The 20,557-nt window shown below is 45.4% G+C and overlaps 2 protein-coding genes and 1 long non-coding RNA gene across 6 annotated transcripts in view; 2 read left to right on the plus strand and 1 right to left on the minus strand.

Moving 5' to 3' along the window:
- Positions 1 to 33: 33 nt before the first annotated feature.
- ORC6 (origin recognition complex subunit 6) lies at positions 34 to 5,853 on the plus strand. The gene is made up of 7 exons (XM_054640884.2): positions 34 to 180; positions 564 to 693; positions 1,464 to 1,627; positions 2,699 to 2,788; positions 3,601 to 3,713; positions 4,919 to 4,990; positions 5,281 to 5,853. Exons 1-7 carry the CDS (start codon positions 116 to 118, stop codon positions 5,445 to 5,447), a joined length of 801 nt encoding a protein of 266 aa, XP_054496859.2. The 5' UTR covers positions 34 to 115; the 3' UTR covers positions 5,448 to 5,853.
- A 358-nt stretch (positions 5,854 to 6,211) lies between these two features.
- The window catches only part of MYLK3 (myosin light chain kinase 3), a 45,712-nt gene continuing 31,366 nt past the window's right edge, over positions 6,212 to 20,557 (minus strand). For 2 of the 4 annotated variants that reach the window (XM_077185071.1, XM_077185068.1), the window contains 10 exons: positions 19,172 to 19,725; positions 17,891 to 17,996; positions 16,709 to 16,802; positions 16,314 to 16,423; positions 15,551 to 15,692; positions 14,749 to 14,819; positions 13,214 to 13,342; positions 12,064 to 12,216; positions 8,658 to 8,886; positions 6,212 to 7,914 (listed from right to left, as the gene is read on the minus strand). In XM_077185071.1, the coding sequence (XP_077041186.1) occupies positions 7,843 to 7,914; positions 8,658 to 8,886; positions 12,064 to 12,216; positions 13,214 to 13,342; positions 14,749 to 14,819; positions 15,551 to 15,692; positions 16,314 to 16,423; positions 16,709 to 16,802; positions 17,891 to 17,996; positions 19,172 to 19,725 (1,660 nt within the window). In that variant the 3' untranslated portion in view covers positions 6,212 to 7,842. The remainder of the gene's footprint in view (positions 7,915 to 8,657; positions 8,887 to 12,063; positions 12,217 to 13,213; positions 13,343 to 14,748; positions 14,820 to 15,550; positions 15,693 to 16,313; positions 16,424 to 16,708; positions 16,803 to 17,890; positions 17,997 to 19,171; positions 19,726 to 20,557) is intronic. The other 2 variants (XM_077185070.1, XM_077185069.1) reach the window with 1 other exon arrangement.
- LOC143695098 (uncharacterized) lies at positions 8,886 to 10,265 on the plus strand. The gene is made up of 2 exons (XR_013184015.1): positions 8,886 to 9,699; positions 10,046 to 10,265. It is a non-coding gene; the product is annotated as an uncharacterized LOC143695098 (long non-coding RNA).

The following is a 20,557-nucleotide window of genomic DNA, read 5'->3' on the forward strand; positions in this document are numbered from 1 at the left end:
GCCGCCCATTGGCCCGCTGCGAGGAAGGGCCGCGCTGCGCGCCCATTGGCGGAGCGGGCGGTGATTGGCGGCGCGGCCGGCCAATGGGCTGCGAGCGCGCCAGGCGCGGCCGGCGATGGAGCGCGGGGCCGTGCGGGCCATGGCGGCCCGGCTGGGCCTGGCCGAGCCTGCCCTGCTCAGGTACCGCTGCTCGCCCCGCGCTGCCCTACCCTGCTCTGCCCGCAGCCAGCTCCCTGCTGGTCCCGCCCGGGACAGGGGTACCGCCGGGCCGGCCCGACCCGCTCCACTCCCCCGCGCCGTGCCCGGCACCGCAGCAGCGCCCACCTTGAGTCTCGTGGATGCGCTGGAAGCCCCGGAGCCGCGGGCTCGGTGAAGCATTGCCGGCCCTGCCCTGCAGAGCTGCTGCTGCTCAGCGTCAGGGAAGGGCGGCCGTGCCGCTTCAGCGCCCCGAGCCCTCAGGCCATGCTGCAGCCGGACTGCCGAACCTTGGGTCGAGTCCTGTGGAACGCTGTGCCTCGTAGCTGTGGTTTTGACGAGGGCTTTGTGTTCTGGGTGTTTTGCAGAAAAGCTGAGGAGTATCTGCGGCTGTCGCAGGTGAAGTGCACGGGGTTAATGGCTCAAATGACGGCGACGAGCAGTGCTGTGATGTGCCTGGACCTGGCGGCGAGTTTCATGAAACAACCGGTTGACAAAGTAAGGCAGAGCGTGTGACTTGGCTGGCTGGTGCATTCTGCCTGACTCCACAAAAACGCTGTTCTGTAGTGTGTGCTGGGAGCAGGAATGGGAAATAATAACTAACTTGCCCCTAAACCCCGCAGTTTGCTATGGCAGACCTTTCACTGTTCCGTTTGAAACAGTGAAATTTGAGATCACCAAGTGAGCTTGCTTTGGTATAGTGTCAACTATACCAATATTTGATTTGAACTCTTGTAGTAACAAATAGATTACCAACAAGGATGTTAAATTTAAGATGTCTCTTTTACTGTGGGGAGAAAGCAGCTGCTCTAAGAAATCTCTCACTGCAGGGGTACCTGTAAACCTCCATCTGTAAATCTGCCAGGTGAACAGCACTGAGCTGTCAAAATAACGCCTGGTAACCTATTCTGATTGTCCATTTACAGCAGAGGAGAATTTAATTGGACCTGACTCCATGAAGGTGTTGCTTATGTCTTCAACCCAGGCTTCGGTAATTTTGTCACTAATTACCTTGTGATGAAGGGGCCATCTCATATACAGAAATGTCAAACCTTATTTGCAGTGAAACAGCCTAAAAATATCACTGCATTAAAAGATGTGGCATTCCTAGGTGGTTAATCTTTCTGTGTGCAGTCAAAACATACATTATTCATTGCACAAATTTGTTTAATGTAGTAACTGAACTTAATGGTTATATTGGTTGCCTGATTAAGATGTCAGAAAGGACTCTTGCTAATTCTTGGGGCGTTTCTTTGTCTTCTTGACAGAGCTATTGTGTCAAACTCTCTGGTTTGAACAAGACCACCTACCAGAGCTCCATGAAGTCTTTGGAGTGTTTGCTAGGGGTGAACCAAAGGCTGGGGATGCGAGACTTGGCTGTGCAGTTCTGCTGCTCAGAGGCAGTGAACACAGCTTCAGAGATCCTGCAGAGGTGAGGAAGCTCTGCTGGGCACACTGGGAACCACAAGTAGGGTTCTTAGCTCTTCAGCTGTGTAAAGAGCTTGATGGTTGGAAGGGCCAGATATCTCCTACTGATTGGAGCACTCAGGTGAGTTCTTAGCACTGGAAATCCAGCCATGAGCTGGGCCACTTTTTAGAATACCTATTAGAAAGATTAGTCTGTGAATCTCAGCAACTGATTGTCCAACTAGGAATTTTTCAGCTGGGAATAGTGTAAAAAATATAGGATTCTAAATCCCTGTATTTGCCCATAGCATCACACTGTCATCCATTTAACTGCTGATCATAGCACAGTTCAGAAGTAATGCTCAGTAGAAATAAATCCTCCCTTTTGGGGATAGAGATCTCTTAAAATACACATCACTCTACCTGTGAAACCAATAGCTAGAACACTTCAGTGGAGATTCAGCAGAGTTAACTAAAATTTCCCATTCTGTATGATCTGCTTTGAGCAGAGCAGTCCCTGAAGAGCTCAGGGCTGTCCCCCTGATAGCACATGTTTAATGCTGTTAGGTTAGGGCACAAAGGCTGTGCCTGCTTGGTGGCACTTAATACAAACTGGAAAAAAATAGCCTGGGGCAGGTGGACAATAAAAAATGACATTTTTCAGTGCTGCACATCCATTCTGTCATTTTCCATTTATAAGCCTTCCTCTCTGTAACATTCCAGGGAACAAAGAAACTGTAATGCTGCTTCTATTGTAGGATGGATTTATGGAAAGCATCTCACTGTAAATTTTAAGATGTTAGGGAGAGCTAAAAGTGCTGTGTGGATCAGGAGCACAATAAGTAGATTGTAGTGACATGCCTTGCTCCAGATCCCTGGTTTGAAACGCCTCTAATTCCAGAAGAGGAGGCCATCCCAGCCCCCTTCCTTTCCTCACCTGTTTTGCTCCTCTCAGGCAGTAGCAGCTGTTTCTGCCTGAGTGGGTTGCAGAGGCCCAGGCAGCCCAGCAGACCTGTCCAAGGTCAGAGTGACAGATGGATTTGAGAGCTTCATGTGAGGCAAATGCCCAGCCCAAGGGTCTCTTGCTGTTCCCCAGGTACGAGTGCAGCCTCTCGGAAGCACAGCGAGCGGACCTGGATTTCTCCAAACCCCTGTTTGTGACAGCTGCTCTGTGCACTGCATGCAGGTGAGTGCAGCCCAGAGACCTTCTGGTGAAATGAAATACCTGCTGAGACACCAGCCAGTGCAGCAGCTCATTCATTCAGGGTCTTGCTTAGCATATTCTGCTGCCCTGCTCCTGCAAAGCTGGGGCAAACCAGGCCTTTCCTCATAGTGAAGTCTTCAGTGTGCACTGCACAAAGCAAAAACTTTCATGGCTTCTGGTGAAATGCTGCTCAAGGTGCAAGAAGGGCTTGTGAGCACCAAGAAGCAGCTATTCTGAAGAAGGAAAATCCCCAAGAGCTACACCATCCCATCCCGAGGGTGCTGTAGCATTTGGGAGATGGCTCTGATAGCTGTAGGCCCATGTCAGCTAAGAGAGGTGTGTGACTCAGCCAGCACCCAAAAAGAATTTGCTTGTATGCAAAGATCTTCCTCCCTCAGCATTATTACACTTTGTGATAGTCTTATCCAGAGTATAGGTGCTGTGTAGTTGCACAGCTCCTGACAAGGGCTCTCTTGACACATTCAGTCACATTCAGCTATTTGTTATAGTGGCATTTTGTCCTGGTTTCCCTGAAAATCTGAAAAGTTACCTTTTCCTAAAACAATTCCTTATGTAAACTGAACTCACTTTGAGTTTCATTTGAGCTGTATTGACTGAGTAGTGCAGGGTCTGGTTTTTAACCAGATTTGTTTCTGAATAACACAAGGATAGCTGGGACACAAAGTCAGGCCTGCCTTCCTCGTTCTCACAGGCAGTTTGTACAGTAATTACCACCTCACCTAAGTGACAGTTGATGGAGTGTTGCTTTGTACAGAGATAACTTTCTCTTGTAGGTGTTTGAAGCTAAAAGTGGACAAAACTAAAATGGTGGCTACATCTGGAGTGAAAAAAGCAATATTTGACCGGCTGTGCAATCAGATGGAGAAGATAAGCCAGCAACTCAGCAGTAAGTTTTTGGCTTTGGCCTCACAGTGCCCCATCCTGTTACACTGGTGATTTCAGTCTGATCACTTTCAGCTGTCCCCTTCCAGCCAAATCTGCCCTTCCATTCCAACACGTTTCCTGCAGCCCAGTTCCGCTCCCAGTCCTTGCTTCTGGAGAAGTTGCAATAGCTTAGCAAGAATAAAACCAGAGAAAAAGTGGCAAGGACAAAAATAATATTTTCCTCTCTTCTCAAATGCTCACTGCTCTTTACAGTCTCTGCTGCTGCAATTTATTCCTTGCTTCTCCCATACTACCTGACCTATCTTGGATTCCTCCCTCTTGCCTGGTTTCTGCATCCTGTTAACATGGCAACCTGGCACACAAATTATCACAAACATCTTCTCAGGCTGACTCACTCCTGTGCTTTCCTTTCCCCCACTGCAAGATTAACAAGCATAAGCCTTGCTGCTCTGCTACCAACTCAGCCATTCCCTGGCACCACTCCTCCTCATACACTGGGCAGATGTCAGGAATATTTCTTGCCCATTGTTGAGCCTGCAGCTCTCTCTGCTCCCTTTTGTGGGGGAGAAATACAATATGTGCCCTAATGTCCTTGTATTTCTGCTGCCTCCTCTTTCTCCTTTTTCTTTTCCCAGGCTTTCATTTTTTACTTTCCCACTGAAAGTTATTCTCTCTCCCTGTGTCTTCATACCCTGATGTTTCCTGCAACATGCTGCCTGAATCTACCCCAAAAGCTGCTACTTTCTCCTAGGCATATGCCCAATAAAACCCCAAACATTACCCAGCACTAAAACAACTAAAGACAGCTGGGAATTTCCAGAAGAATTTAGGGAAGAAGTGTGCATCTGTATACCTGCACAGCTCCCTGCCTGTTGTGGGTATCTATGAAAATAGTGGGAATGGAATACAAAGGAAAGAAAGAATTGATAATCCTGCCTGAGTGACCTAGAAGAGTAGCAGTGTGGTTTGGGGCAATGAACAGGGTGGGTCATTGTGGTTACCAATGCAGCAGCCTGCTAATTAAAGCAGCCAGTTTGAAGTGCTGGCACCTCTTGTAGAGCTCAAGCAACAGTCTGGACCAAGGAACTGCTCTGATTGGACAACAGTACTTGTGGAAGGTGGCACTGCTGTCAAAGATTCACATTTAAGCCACCCTTGGATCTCCAAATACCATTCAAAAGCAAAGCAACTTACTTGTTTTTTTAGAGGCTGTTCCACTGGCTGCAGAGACCCCTGGGAGCTTGCAGAGCACCCTGGAGCAGTGTGAGCAGGAAGAAGGTGAGTTGTGTTTAGCTGTGAGACACAATCACCTCACTGGAGTGGTTCTGAGCTTTCCTGCTGCTCATGTTGAGTTGTGTGAGGGGCCATGATGCTCTCAGTCCTGCAGAGCTTTGTGGGAGCACAGAGAGCCTGGCAGCAGGACACAGGGGTTTATCCTGGATAGTCCCAGTAGAACGAAGGGCAGCTGTGCTGTCCTTCCTGCTGTCTGTCCATCTGCTCACTGCCTGCTATCCCCAGCAGCATGCTGCCCATGATGGCCTCTCATGGGCTTTCTTGTTTCCTCACAGGCTCTGAAGAGGATGAGGAACTGCCATGTGAACAGCCAAAGACAGAAACTAATCAGGACTATGAGGAATGGAAAAAGAAAATCCTGGAAAATGCTGCTAAGGCAAAAGAAATAAAGAGTACTGACTCTGTAATGCCACCCAGTAATGTAACTGCTGCTTGCTCTTGATTTTAACTCTCCCTCTGCTCTAACAAGAGACCCAGTAGCACGTGAATGATGGCTGCCTGGCAGACAGCTGATTTTATTTAGATTTTAAGTATTTAAGAATGTTATTTTTAATAAATGACACCATGCAGTGGTGGGATTTTACAGAAGTGTGTGTGTCTGCTCACGGGCTGTGGCATTAGGGGTAGAATAGCTTAATTCTCTTGCTGCAAGAAGAGGGTAACATTCTAATGCTGCTTCAAGTGTAAATAAGTTATAAGTTACAGGCCCTTGGGCCCCTGGCTGGAAGCAGTCAGTGAAATAAGAGGAAAGGGACTAACAGTGCCTTGTTAAACTGCAAAGCCAGCAGAAAAATAAAGCCTTATATTTTAGTTTTTTTGGGTTTTTTAAATAAATATTGTTTAGTCAATGAATTTGACTTATTTTCTTGTGTATAGGAATGAAATCTCTTGTGCTTTTATAAGGGGTCCCAAATATTCCAAGTACTGGAAAGAAAAGCTTTGTGTTATGACATCTTCTTGGCACAGGTACTTGGAATGCAAAATAAGAAACACAGAGGAGATGCCTGTGCCTTAAGAAGGCAAATACCCAGAGGGAAAGGATGTTGACTGGGCAACAGATTTTTTGTGTCTTGCAGTCATAAGCTTAGAGAAGAGGTCTTTGTTCCATTCTCTTGCATGTTTTCTGCCTGGCCTGTATCTCTGGACCCACCCAGAAATACTTTCAGGTTTGTTTGGCAGTGGGGCTTAAACCAATGTTGACGAATATTCTTGTTCCACTTTGATGAAATTTATTAGTATTAATTCAGAAATATACAGACCAACGAATACAATGACATTCAGCATGCAGAAACACTGTGGAAGGAAAACATGAACAAAAGTGGGCCTTCATAGAAGGTGATAAATTATCAAGATTCTTCTCTGTCCCAATTCTGGAAACGCTGCAAAAAAAGTCAGGACTTTGCAAAGTGAGAAGCACTTGAGTGGAAAAGATAGCTAGACCAGAGTAAGGCAGTCTTACAAACCTCATCATTAGCAACCAACACTTCTGCAAATTCAAGGGCTCTCAAAGTCCATAAAGTTCAGAGGAACTTTACAGGTGCCTTTGCTGGAAAGCTACTTTCAGTAATACTAGTTTCCATTTTTCCTAGGAGCCCATCTAGTTCACACTGAGTTTTGCAGAATCCAGAACAGGAAACCACAGGTTTAATAAATAATATTGTACTTTTATCTGAGAGATTGTAAGTGGCTCCCACTCTATGCATAAGAGTTTAAAATCCAAAATAAGTTAATATTGTGAAGAAAAGGTTTAATGTTCAAGAGCTAAGTGAGGGGGGAAAAAGGGCTTCAACCTCCTAACTGGACTAAAGGCAGAGTCTGGCAACACAGTTTCCCTGTCACTGAACCTATCAGAAATGAAACCTGCTTTGCATGTCACACCATACCAGCTTCTCATACTGCATTAAAATTTCCAGAGAGGAGAAACAAATCCTCAAACTAGAACTTAGCAACTTAAGTGCTGCAGTCATGGACAATGAAACGCACTTACAAGTTTTAAAAACATAAGATCTCTGGAACTCTCCTCTTTTCTCTACAACATGAGATCTTTTTGCATAGACCCAACAGTCATTAGGTGATTTGTATGCATGGCAGTTTCACACATCTCCTTCCAGAAGTTCAATCAGTTCAGCTCAATTCAACTTGCCCTAAGAAACTGCAGCAATGGACTGACTTAAGTTACCTCAAACCAGGGTTCCTCACAGTTCCTAACTATGCAGTGACTATTTTTAAAGGAGAATAGGATAATAAAAAACCAAAACAACAAACCAAAACCATCCAAGCTGGAGTTGCACTGAAGCATCTTCAGTGGGGAAATTGTTGTGGGGAAATTACCTTTTGGAAAGAAATACAGAAGAAAACAATGTCTGTATCTTTTGTTAAAGTAACACACACCCTGAGGGACACGTTGTGCCACTGTGTGGCAGTTCTCTAAAGCTGGTAACTCACAAACATCAGTCAGGAAAAAAAGTCTTTAGAGATCCCATGCTTGGTGTGAGAGGCCAGAAACTGCCAGGGGTTTTCTGCTATAAACACACCAATAATACTCTGCAGAATCAAAGCCTTCAGTAAGAAGTCAGCCCCAGTAACAGCCATGTTTTTCTACCACTGTATAGAACAACTAAAAACTTGTAAAAACAAACAAAAAAAAGCTTCTGCTTTTAGAAATCTTGTGTTTCTTCCTTAAGGTTCTTCTGGAACCCCAGCACTAACACACAAAATAATTGAGGAAGACAGTCCCAAAACCTTATGTTATAAAACAGGGATAGAAATGTTTGGAGACACTGAGTCCCCTTCCACCTTCATGTCCATCTCCAGGAGTGGAGGAGGTTCACACAAGCTCATGAAAGCTTGACAGACATACTCTGAAATCTCTTCAGCCTGTTAGCAGCAGCCACCACGTAAAAGTGTTTCTGTGAACAGAACAGAACAGTCCGTGTGAGTGCAACCAAGGCAAAGGAACTTCTCTGCAGCTGCCAGGGATTTCTCTTCCTGGTAAACCCACTTCCCTCTAGTGACCCCCAGCTTGTGTGGGTTGCAGAGGTTCCTGCACAGCACTGAGGTTCTGCAGTGCTATTATGAATTGTACAGTGATAGGTCTTTAGATTGTGTCATCTTTAAAGTGCAAGTGCAGAATTTTGCCACCAAGCAGTTGCAGTGCAGGACTGAAAGAAGTGTAAGCCTCTGGTTTAACTCCTTGGCAAGGAAATGCAACTCCCCAGTGATGAGAGAAGGAAATGATCCTGAGTTTGCCTCACAATTTCACAGACTTCCTTCTAACAAGATCACTGTGTTCACCTTTTAGGATCAATTATCTACAATCAAATAGAGACTCAAACACAAATTATTACCTATCACTTCATAAAAACTGAGTTCAGAAGGAACCTGAACTGCAGAGGGAGGCACAAACTGCCTTAAGTTATATCCCTGCTCCTTAGTGACAACAGATCAATGCAACTGCTAGCAATGGAAAAAGTGTAAAGAGAATGAGCTTTTAATATAAAGTAGCATCTGAAGCCTCTGAACACGTAGAAAGAAATATGAAAAATCTTGTAAACAGCAGTCAGTGTGAAAATTGAAACCAAACTTGTTAGAAATAGAAGCAGGACCAAACACTTCATTTACAGGAAAAACAGACTTCACATCTGGTACTTACAGCCAAGAAGCCTGTGGGCACCAGTGAGCCACCACACAGGAGGAGGGAATGGCTGTGCCTGTGGTGTGATTTCCCTGTGGAAGCAGCTTTATTTACCTTCCATTTCCTGTGGGTCATGTAGCTCTGCAGGAGCAGCTGGGACTTGAGGCGGAGCTTGCACTGCTGGGCCTTGGCAGGGAGGTCCGAGAGCCACTGGTGCTTCAGGCACTGAGTGGCGCTCATCCGGCAGCTGTGGGGAGAGGGAGAGAGCTCCGTGAAACCCGGCCCTTCGCTTCCCGAGAGCTCCGTGAGCCCGGCCCTCTGCTCCCCGAGAGCTCCGTGAAACCCGGCCCTCTGCTCCCCGAGAGCTCCGTGAAACCCGGCCCTCTGCTCCCCGAGAGCTCCGTGACAGCCCGGCCCTCTGTTCCCCGACAGCTCCGTGACAGCCCGGCCCTCTGCTCCCCGAGAGCTCCGTGACAGCCCGGCCCTCCGCTCCCCGAGAGTTCTGTGACAGCCCGGCCCTCTGTTCCCCGAGAGCTCCGTGAAACCCGGCCCTCCGCTCCCCGAGAGCTCCGTGACAGCCCGGCCCTCCGCTCCCCGAGAGCTCCGTGACAGCCCGGCCCTCCGCTCCCCGAGAGCTCCGTGAATCCCGGCCCTCCGCTCCCCGAGAGCTCCGTGACAGCCCGGCCCTCCGCTCCCCGAGAGCTCCGTGACAGCCCGGCCCTCCGCTCCCCGAGAGCTCCGTGACAGCCCGGCCCTCCGCTCCCCGAGAGCTCCGTGACAGCCCGGCCCTCCGCTCCCCGAGAGCTCCGTGACAGCCCGGCCCTCCGCTCCCCGAGAGCTCCGTGACAGCCCGGCCCTCCGCTCCCCGAGAGCTCCGTGAAACCCGGCCCTCTGCTCCCCGAGAGCTCCGTGAATCCCGGCCCTCTGCTCCCCGAGAGTTCCGTGACAGCCCGGCCCTCCACTCCCCGAGAGTTCCGTGACAGCCCGGCCCTCCGCTCCCCGAGAGCTCCGTGACAGCCCGGCCCTCTGCTCCCCTCCTCGGGGCCCCGGGCTCCTCTTTGTCAGTGTCCTATGGTGACATTATGATGCTTGTATCCCCATCCATCTTCTGTTTATGCTGGATATTATGTTCTGTGCCTTCAAGACTGGCTCTGAAGAGTGAAAGTTTTGTTTTGGTTTTGCAATCAGCCGCTCCCCCACGGCTGGTGGGACACCCAGGGCAGTGCATGGCGCTGCTTTTGCTTTTTGCTTGGCTTTTTGCTTTGCTCTTGCTTCTGCTTTGCTCCTGCTTTGCTCTCGCTTTTTGCTTCTGCTCATTAGTTAGTTTAGCTAAGCAGTCCAAATTTTTTCCTGGACTGTTTCTCCTTTCCCTTTTTCTGGACCTACTCTCCTTTCCCTTTTTTTAGAACCTGCTCCGGACTGGGACCTGGGAACAACGAGAGTTTGCACCCTGTGGCTGCAGCAGCTGCCCCAGCACAGGACGGACTGATAACAGACCACTCCCAAGAGAGACTTTCTGAATTTGCCATCTTTGTCAGAGCAGTGAAAGAGTGGTGCCATCCGGTATTGTTCATTCTGTGTGCTGGGGGTGCTGTGCCTGTTAAATAAACAGGTTCTTTCCACTTCTCTCCGAGGAATCCTTCCCGAATCGGTTGGGGGTAGAGACCGTGTGGGTTTGCTTTCTGGAGGGGCCCCCTGTTGGAGATTTTCTCCCAAATTTGCCCTAAACAAGGACAATTAGGGATAAAGAAACTGCCCCGAATGAAGGAACACGGGTGCAATGCCTGTGCCCCGGATCCTGACAGCATCCTGCACTCTCCAGCAGGAGGGGTGAGCGGGATGAAGGACGGCAGTGCCTCGCTTGTGCTGTGCTTTAGTTAATGTATCAATTTGCTATGCAAATTCACAACTTTGCTAACAGAAAAGTAACATTTGTGGTGTTATCTGTCTGTCCTGACAGCACTAGCTGTGCCTCATATTTAAAAACATATTCTGTGCCTCATATTTAAAAAGCACAATTGTCTATTCACCCTAAACTTGGATCAAGTTAGGCATACTTAATATCCTCACATCCAACAATGGGCCCAAATGCCACAGCCTATCCTAAAATGTTTGGGAAATATATGGTAACAGAGGAAATCCTGAGGTTGAGCTGTTGAGAACAAAGTTCAATTTGCCTTTTTTCAAATCAAAAGCCTATACCTAACTCCTGAGCTCTGTCTGAGCTGTCTCTGAGCTGATGAAAAGACAATTCCTGCCTGCCCACCCTGATTTCAGTCAGGGAGGGAGGGAGGGGGCTGCAGGTCCTGCCCAAGGCCAGACCCAGGGTCCCAGCAGGGCAAAGGTGCCTGGGCTGCAGGAGAGCTGGGGCTGCCACACACCCTGTGAACAAGGGGGCCAGCTGATCCCTGCTCTGCCACTCACTGACAACATTCTTCTCTCACATACTCCCTTCATTCACAGCTCCTCACCAGACTTTGAGAGGGTGCCTCTGGACACCCTAATCCCATTGCACAGAAGAACTGAAAACTCCAACGTTTACAGTCTCACAGCAAATCATCATTACAGTCTGAGAAAAAATCTTTAGACGTCTCCTGCTGGCAATATGCTAAATTTCATTTAATTCTTTGTTTTTCATAGCATCCTATTGTTCAAAATGGAATTAGTACTAGAACTGATTTGTCTGATTTAGGTAATCATCTGGAAGCTATTAATATTCTAAGCACTCCTTTGAATTCCCCTCAAACACACAGTCTGTTTTACTGTATGCATCATTTCCTGATTTGATTAGTTTTGTATCACTACTCAGCAAGAGAAAAATTTCTGTTCTCCCAGCCAACCCCCCAGCCATGGTCTGACATCAATATGATCCTGATCTCTGTATTGTTTCATATCTGCAATCACTTTGGATCTCAGTGGAGCCAAGAATGAGAAGCCACAAGCAGAGTTAAGTCCCAAATGCTCCCTAGTATCTCCCAAAAGCCTGTAAACCACTTTTGAAGAGAACAATGCACATTTTCACAGCTGCAGCTTCCATTTATCCTCCATGGCATTCAAGAGGCATTTTTGCAATTTCTGTCAAGGCTTGTGACAGTCCAAACTAACAATAGAAATAGTGAAACAGTTTTTGCTCAGAGAAGCAAAAGCTTTAGAGATAGATTCCTATAGTGCAAATCCTTCCAGATTTCCTGTGTTCTGCCTGTATTGATGCTACTGTACAAAGCAACTTTCCTCAGCCAGGGTACACGGACACTTTCCTTTAAAACAGGGGCTTCTGAGTCACTGAGGAACTGCACAGCAAGCCCAGAGCCAGCACACAAAAATGTCACATAGCAACTTCTCATTGCTGGCTGCAATCCAAACAACTGCCTGGTAAGAATTGAATATCATTGGTGCCACTGTGCTCACAATCAGACCCAGGTACCTTTTCTCCTTCACAAGCAGTCTGGAAATAAAGTCTTTGGCGTCCTCTGAGAGCTGTTCAAATGCTTCTGCATCAAAATCCCAACTGCAATTGACTACATAATTCATTGTCTCTGCATCAGTCTCTCCCAGGAATGGGGACAGGCCACTAAGCCTTAAAAAAAGAAAGATGGGGTGGGGGGGAGAAGAGCAGTTATCATATGCAAGGTGTGGTTTTCCTTCTATGAATCCTCTGCCGTGTAGCTGTTGTTATCTTATGGAGGGAAAAGGCTCTCAGCTATGGAGGGTTCCACTTCTCAGTCCCTGCCAGGATAAGGCAACAGTTTGGGGCAATAAAGTGTTGCAATTTAGTGTTACCCCCTAGCAGTTCCCTTGGGTCAGGGAGTACCATTAATAGATCCCTAAGGAATGGATTCAGTGAGGAGTTAGGGACATCCTTCAGTGCTTTCCCAGCTAGGAAAACTAGAGGGACTCAAGAGCTTTCCCAAATCAGGGCCCATATCCTTATGTGGCTTGAATTAAACAGAATTCTGAACAATAAATTACTTTTTACAGTTATTCTCTAAGCCCATCTTTATTGCTTCCATCATTTATTACTTCATTCAATTGGGTTTTGGCTAACATACAAATTTAAACCAGAAATGTATCCAGTTCACAGAAAATGCCTGTGAAAGATTCTGGAATGCAAAACAAGCTGATCAGAAGGTAGAGACTTTGGACAGACAAGCTGTCCATGGTTGCCATCCAGATGTCAGAGAAAAGTTTTAGCCCAATTCATGACAGGTCATTTCATAGACCCATGGCACAACTCAGATCATATTAATCCTCCTGAGCAGATGCACACCAAGTCTAAGATTATAAAATGATCAGATTAAAAAATTAAAAATTAATTCAAGTCCTCAAAAATTAAAATTCTCACATGTTTTGGGCAACTTTTCAGAGTAAAAAAAATACCTGACCCATTTACCATCACCTTATCTAAGTAAGATGATAAGGGAGAAGAACATTTACATATTGATCAAAAGGCTCACTTGTTGTTTAGAACTTTGGACAGACAGTGAAGTGCCCCTGTATGGAAAGCTGGGGTTTTTAGCAGAATTCATTGGGAGGGGTCACAGCCAGAGGGGCTCAGGGGCTGCTGGAGCACTCACAGCATGTATGTGATCACACCCACACTCCACATGTCCGTGGGGAAGGACACAAAGTCATAGTTCACCACTTCGGGAGCCAGGAACTCCGGAGTCCCAAAATTCACCTTCAGCTTCTCACAGGGTTTGTACCTGTACCAGAAGAAGAAGAGCCATGAGTCAGGAGCTGGGAGCTCATCCCCCAGGGAAGAGCAAGGCACAGCTTTTGGGAGCATGGCAGGGGAGCAGAGCTGAGTGCTGGCAGCCAGGGCAGCTCTGGGGTGACCTCAGGGGAATATTCCAGCATTGTCCCTCTGCCAGAGCAAAGCCACGAGGAAGAACAAGACCTTGCAAAGGGCTCCCCCAAAGAGTGGCAGCAGCTTTACCAAAGAGTGGTAGCCAGACACCACAGGATGCTTTCCAGATGTTGTCCAAAACCCATAAAACAAACAAAGCAGTTTTGATCATACAAGATTTGGAGAGCACTGGATTAGTGGGATGTCCCCAGCTCCAGCTCAGGGTGAACATCTGCACCACAGATATAACTCAGTATAACTGAGGTGGGACTGAGGAGGATTATTTGGGCTTGGGAACAAGTAACAGTGACCCCATAGAGGGGAAAATGACCCTGTTGTTTTTGCTACTGCTAACCAGGGAAAGGTTACAAAACTGAAGCAGTAACAATTGCCACTGAGGGCAGCTGGAGTCACATCTGTGTTCAGACAGAACAAACCACTACAGCACTGCTTGGAAATCCCTTTCTCCTGGATGATCTTGTTCCCAAAACTGCCCTCCCAATTAACAAACCAACCAAATAAAACTCCAAACTCAATGTACATTTTTTTCCTTTCACAAGTATTTTATGGAAACAAAGTCCTTGAACACTTGTATGCAAGTACATAAATATATATATATGCATGAATGAACCATATTTTATCTGAAGAAAAATCTCAAAGGATTTAGAAAATAATTAGAGAAATATTATTGTTCTTACTGTCCTAATAATAGTAGAAATAATTCCTTTTTATTCTAGGGCACTTGACCTATGCTCTCACTGCTTTTCTTTAAACTCATGCAAGCAAAATAAAAGAATGGAGAAAATTTCCTATTTTTCTGAGGGTTTCCCTTTTTCACATGGGATGGCTCAAACATGCTGGGTTTTTTTCTTTTTTTTTCCTTCAATCAACTCAACTACTTGAAGAGTTTAGCAGATAATTTCTGCAATTAGAACCTGCACCATGAAACCCTGCAATCAAGAAGTCTCTGGGAGCCTTCACTGAGTCCCTAGAGTAAAAGCTCTACATGGGAAATAATTTTGAGATAATTAGAACAGTAGTAAAGAGAAATGTAATTTGAAAAAGTAATTAGATAATTAATGCACACAGCAGAAAACTCATGCCTGCAAAAGCATAATGTTTAGCTCATTCACACAGAATTATTACAGAGCCATCAAAACACAACCCCCCACCAAAGAACTACCAGAAACATGTCAGAGGTTTGATTTGGTGAGTTTGATTTGGTTTTGTTTTTTAAAATAATTCACAACTGAACTTTCTTACCTCCTTGCTAATCCAAAGTCAATAATTTTAATCTGGTTTCCTGTGTGATTTACACATAGGATGTTTTCAGGCTACAAAAAGAGAAGAGGATATTTTGAGTTAAATGTTTGAGAGAGATATCTAGCAAAAGATAGTATAAAATTCCCTCCATAAAAAGCCACAAATGCACCCTTTTTTTTTTTTTTTTTTTTTTTTTTTCCAATCAGAATGTTTTTCAAGGTGGGGATAGGGGGGTGATGGGGTTCAGCTGCAGAACTGTCTATGAGCCAGCCTGGTTTAATGTCATTTGTGTAAGGTGCTCTATAAACAGGCAGGAGAAAACCAGTTGGTATTTCTGTTTAAAAATATCCATTATTAAGGGACTATTAGGAAAACATTGCAATTTTGCTGCAGGTTGGTTCCAGGCAGTAAAAGGTACAAACCATAGAAGATGATTGAACAGGTATTGATTGTACACTGTTAAAAAGGGAAGGGGAAATAGAGGGAAGACTGTGGGCATTTCCAGCCAAGGAGGTTTTGGGTGGGTTTTTTTAATCCATGATAAAAGGGAATTGTTTAATGCTACAGAGAATAAAAAGCATCTGATTTAAGAAAGGCAAAAGCCCAGAATCCTGATGATTCCAAGCAAGCTAATGAACAGAAATTGGAAAAAGGTAATGAATCTCTACAGCTCCATTCATTGCAGTCATTAATTCTATTCCTTTATGACATGAGTCCATGAAATGAGAAATTACTCCTCAGTAATGAGAGACTCTGTGGTGCCTATAGCAGCCCCACTAAAGCACAGAGAGCACAAACTGACCTTCAGATCTAAGTGGAGAATGTAATGCTGGTGCAAGTAGTGGACTCCTTCACAAATCTGCTTGGTGAACAGGATGGCATCCAGCTCTGTCAGGTGGTAATTTTCATCTGTGATCCGGTCAAATAATTCCCCACCATCAAGACTAAAATTTTCACACAGAAAAGCATTAAAAACCCTAAAATCTTCCATTAGCCCAATTTATTTCCACGTTGGGAATTAGGCTCTGTAATTGAGGGTCCTAACAAAACATCCAATATAAAGTGTATCACCAGCCTCAATGACTTCAAGAGACTTATTCCTCTTGAAATTAAGCATCAATCTAAATTCAAAAATGGGAAAGTTGGCACTAGTATTTGGGGCATACATGTCAAACCCAAACCCACATGACCTGGTGATCCTATGGGACCTGGAGAACCTACAGAGAGTACTAAAGTGTCTGTTGTTCTCTCATCTTACTAGTCATGGGAAAATAAGTCTTCAACCTACAAAATTTACTACATGGAACTTCTCAAACTGAAATCTGTTTCACTGAACTTAATTCTGCACAGAAGAGAAAATTACTCAGAGATAAAGCTCTGACAAGCTTTTAACCTGAAGAAATTACTTTTAAAGCATTGTTTCTTCCTTCTGAAAGTGAGATTAACTCTCACTTAGGCTGGGAAACCACTCACTTCTTCACAGCTCAGAATTATCACTCCCTATTTGCTTTAGTGACCTGAGAAAACCCAGACATCTGACAATTCCTGAGATCATTTAGACTTACTATTCCATTATCAAAGTGATATTATTTTTGGCTTCAAAAGCATCATAAAGCTGGATCAGATTCACGTGATTTAACTGGTTCATGATGTTAATTTCATTTTTTACTTCCTCCTGAAAAAAATAACAAAGTAACAAAAATAAGCAAAATACACTCCTTGAATTCCAACATACCAAACCAGAACTATTTATAAAGCCCAACAACAGCTACATCACAGATCTCAAGGGGACTGGGGGTTTAATCATGAATACAGGAGATGATGAAGAGTCACAGCAAGCCCAAGATTTTGCAGTATTTGATGGTACCCAAGGATGAGCTGCCCCTCATGGGGCAGCTGGGGGCAGTGGTGCTGGCCCTGGCAGGGAGGGTAGGCTCAGAGCTCCCAGCAGTGGGGTTACCTTCTCTTTGGCTCCTTTCACTTTGATGATTTTGGCTGCCAGGTTGAGCCCCGTCGATATTTCTGTGCACTTGTGGACTTGCCCAAAACGCCCCCTGTGGATGCCAAGGAAAAGATGAAAGATGGGAAAGATGGGAAAGATGGGAAAGATGGGAAAGATGGGAAAGATGGGAAAGATGGGAAAGATGGGAAAGCAGCTCAGCACAGAAACCTCTCCTGGAACTATTCTTATCATGAGCAAAAATAGCCCAGGACAAAGTGAACGGAGTCGGGTGGCCAGCAGCATGGAGCTCCTCTTTCTCTCAGCTTATGAAGGATTAGGTTTATCTTTCCAGCCAGTTGTTCAGTGCTTACATTAAAATATTAAACCCCACTGGTCCTGCTGAGGTATGATGGCCTGGCCATGCTCTGGCTCCCTTCTGTAACTGGACCCCCTTGCTGTCCTTCAGAGATATGTTAGTGGCTCTATTAACAAGGATATTTCTGTCCTGATCCCAGAACTTTTTAAATGCCCATAAGACCAGTAACTGTAGCCACTCCAGAGCCTGCATTTCTGGCATGCTGTAAATTCTCCCCCATGTCATGCAGATATGTTAATGCCCCTTGGGATGATTCCTCACCACCATCTTCCCTGCTGTTGCATCACATTGCTTATACTTATTAAGCCATATTTGTATGTGGATCAATGTGTAAATCAAGCCTTCTTGTCACATAAGTAAGGATACAGGAATACAAAAGCTGAAGCAGCTGCAGACTTCCTATGAGTGAAAACTAAACATAAGGTCAAAATAATTATAACTCTTCTTTAGTTTTCTTTAATGTGCAGCTCAGCACAGAAAAGAAAAAAGATTTTGGACGCTGCCTGGCCCAAAGGGCTTTTTTGACTTTTCAAATGCTCTGAATCTGTCTGCCTTAAGGGTACAGGTCCTTCCCACAACACTGAGGCCAGGATTATTAAAACAAATGAAAAGAACAGTCACCAGGATGGCAGTGAGGCATCTGAAAATGGGGCTGGGGCAGAAACCACCCATCTAAGGGACATCCTTGATGTAGGAGCAGCTGTCATCACCCAAAGGGCTCAGGATGAACCCACCCCCATGGCTGCAGAGAGCTGTTCTGTCCCTCACACCCAGCCCCTGGGGCCAGCTGCAGGCTCCCAGAGCTTGGGGCCAGGCACACTTACCCCCCCAGCACCTGGTGCCGACACACGGAGTAGCTGGCGGTCACCTCCGCTTGCCTGACGCTCACGATGCGGTGCTCGAAGGGAGCCGGAGGAGAGGGGCTGTCATCTGCAGGGGACACAGGCTGCTCTGACATTGCTGCACTCACCACTGCCCTGCTCCACCTCCTCACACCGTGCATTTCACCCCACAGCCTGTGAGGGCTTTCACTGCTAAATCCCTTGTACAACAAGGAATGCAGTCCCAGAACTGAGAGCAGCATCCCATCTCCTGAACCTCCACTCTGTTTTCTTAACCCACTGGACAACACCTTCAGGAGACCAACATTTTAGTTTATGCATTAACAGAAAATACTACCTGAAAGTTTGAAAAAAATTACACTTATCTTTTAATTGTTACATGACAGCCAGAAAAACCAGCAAAAATACACAGCACTGAGGAATGAGGACAGTGATTGATAAAATCATGGGGTTCCTCTTAGCAGCAAGAATTTTGCAGACAGTTTCCAAATTAAAGCTGCAATTATTAGCATTACAACTACTAAGTTTAGTCTGTTTGTGGTAAGCTAAATTAGTTAACTGTGATCACTCAATGTCCAAGGTTTTCTAGGGTAAAGCTTCATTAAACCCATTTTTATGTCCCCTTGAAAGCAATTTTAGAATTAATCTCCAGGTATCTCAGGCTGCAGTTTAACATGTATTCAAGTCATCTCCAGCCCCTGCTCAGAAAGCCAGAGCAGTCAGTCAGGTCATCTGCCCATGTCTGTACAGTCTGGAACATACACACACACGTGCTGCCAGGAGAGAGCATTCCCTGAGACAAAGCAACCAAGTGCTCCCCCAGGAACCAAGAGATCCATGGCCAACAACACAACAGGCCACAACAAGGAACATTTCCTGAAGTACTTTTTGTGCTCTGGATCTCTAGTCCATAGTTGCTGAAATGTGCTTGGTTTGCACCCTCTATCTGAAGGAACAAATGCTTCATCGAAAGAAAATTGTTTTTTTCAAAATTCTCATACTTCTCATCACACATACACTTCATGCTATTTTATTTTAAATGATTTTTTTTCCCCAAAACACACTTTAAAGGGAAAGTTACTATTAAAAGAATCTGTGAATTGTTATTCACATAGCCAAAGGTACCCAGTGCAAAGAGCCCTTGAAATGTAAGACATGGGTGTTCTACTGAGCACTGCTCCTGCTCTTGCTGTCTGTACAACAGGCAGGAATAGAACAAAATCCTCAATGTACAAGTTTCAAGAGCAATTATGAGCAACTTACCAATGATTTCTCCTTGAGTGGGAAGAGCTCTGCCAACTGCCAGAGATTTGCTCTTCTCTGGTGCCTCTCCTGTACCCTGCTGAGCATCATGTCTGCTTCCCCCTGCAGTCTCAGATCCCCTCCTCTCAGACTTGGTATCTGCTGGGGATTTTTCTGCTTTTGCTGTTTCTTGATAGATTTTCACTTTTGCCCCTGCATCTTTCACAGGCTCCTTTGCAGAAGTATTCTTTGACGTTATGGGCTCACATTTTAATTCTGATTTCTCTTCAGCTTTTTCACCTGGTTTGGGCTTGCTCAGGAATGGCTTTTGCTTCCCTGTTTGAGGTGCAAGTTCATTTTGCTTATTGTCCCCTTTAACTTCTGAATCTGGCTTGGAGCTGATGTTTTTAGGACTCTGTTGCAGTTTTAATTTGTCAGGCTGCTGTTTGACTCCTTTCAAGTCTGCAGGTGTGGGTTTCACTTTGGAACTTTTACCTCTGCTGTCACTTACATTTCCCTCCTTGGCCATCTCAATCTTTTCTTTCATGTCAGTCATATGTACACTGATGGATATCCTGCAGAGCAAACAGGAGACATTTGATATTGATGCAGGAGGCCAGCCTGGGTTTTGTAACTTTGTGGGGCAAGAAAAATCTGTTTCCAAACCCATGCATTTCTATAGTATGGATAAAACCTAACTGTACCAATCCTGCTGGGAATGACCCAGGAACACTAAGGGGAGAGCACCAAAAATCATGCTGGCTCTTTCTCTGTGTCCTCCTCTCTCTACATGTCTGCCCTTCTGCTGAACAAAATGTCTCACCCTGCAAAGAGTTAATCCCACATTTGAAAACTTACCCGCTTTTTGCAATTATTACAGTTAGTCTAATAAAACACCACTCAGATACTGATTGCCTGCACAAATTGCAGGCTGATTAGCTAAATGGCTGCCTGCTCACATGGCTCTCATGTGTCCTCCTCCAGCTGGCTGACCTGCACACTCACCCATCTGTGTTTGGGTCTTCTGATGGGATAGCATTCTTTCCACAGCTTTCTCTTAAAAATCTGGTTTTGATAAACTCTTTCACTCCAGCAATACTATTTTCCTTGGCATTTTAACTACTGGAAAAGATTAATGATTTTTTCCCTCTTGTGTTGCCTAAAAAGAGTACAGGTTAGAACCAATTCTCTGTGCTCCTAAACTCCATCAAAGACATTTGAGTGATAATGTTTGAGTCAACTGTTACAGCTCCAACTGTATGACTGACATGAGCAGTCTGATTTTACCAAGGCTGAACTGAAACTTGTGAAGTTGTAAAGGAGATTTTATACAATGGCAAATGAAGCCAGCTTCTGATGTCTGGGAGAGAACAGACCTCATTTTCACAAAAGTAATTGCCTCTTCCA

The sequence above is a fragment of the Agelaius phoeniceus genome, chromosome 12 (genome assembly GCF_051311805.1).
Source record: "Agelaius phoeniceus isolate bAgePho1 chromosome 12, bAgePho1.hap1, whole genome shotgun sequence".
In the NCBI taxonomy this organism is placed as follows: Eukaryota; Metazoa; Chordata; class Aves; order Passeriformes; family Icteridae; genus Agelaius; species Agelaius phoeniceus.

Bases quoted from the DNA above. Each gene is read 5' to 3' on its own strand.
- ORC6 (XM_054640884.2), top strand. From the start codon at position 116: ATGGAGCGCGGGGCCGTGCGGGCCATGGCGGCCCGGCTGGGCCTGGCC. The intron at 2,789-3,600 runs GTGAGTGCAGCC...TTTCTCTTGTAG, and splicing joins GCTCTGTGCACTGCATGCAG to GTGTTTGAAGCTAAAAGTGG. The intron at 3,714-4,918 runs GTAAGTTTTTGG...TTGTTTTTTTAG, and splicing joins GATAAGCCAGCAACTCAGCA to AGGCTGTTCCACTGGCTGCA.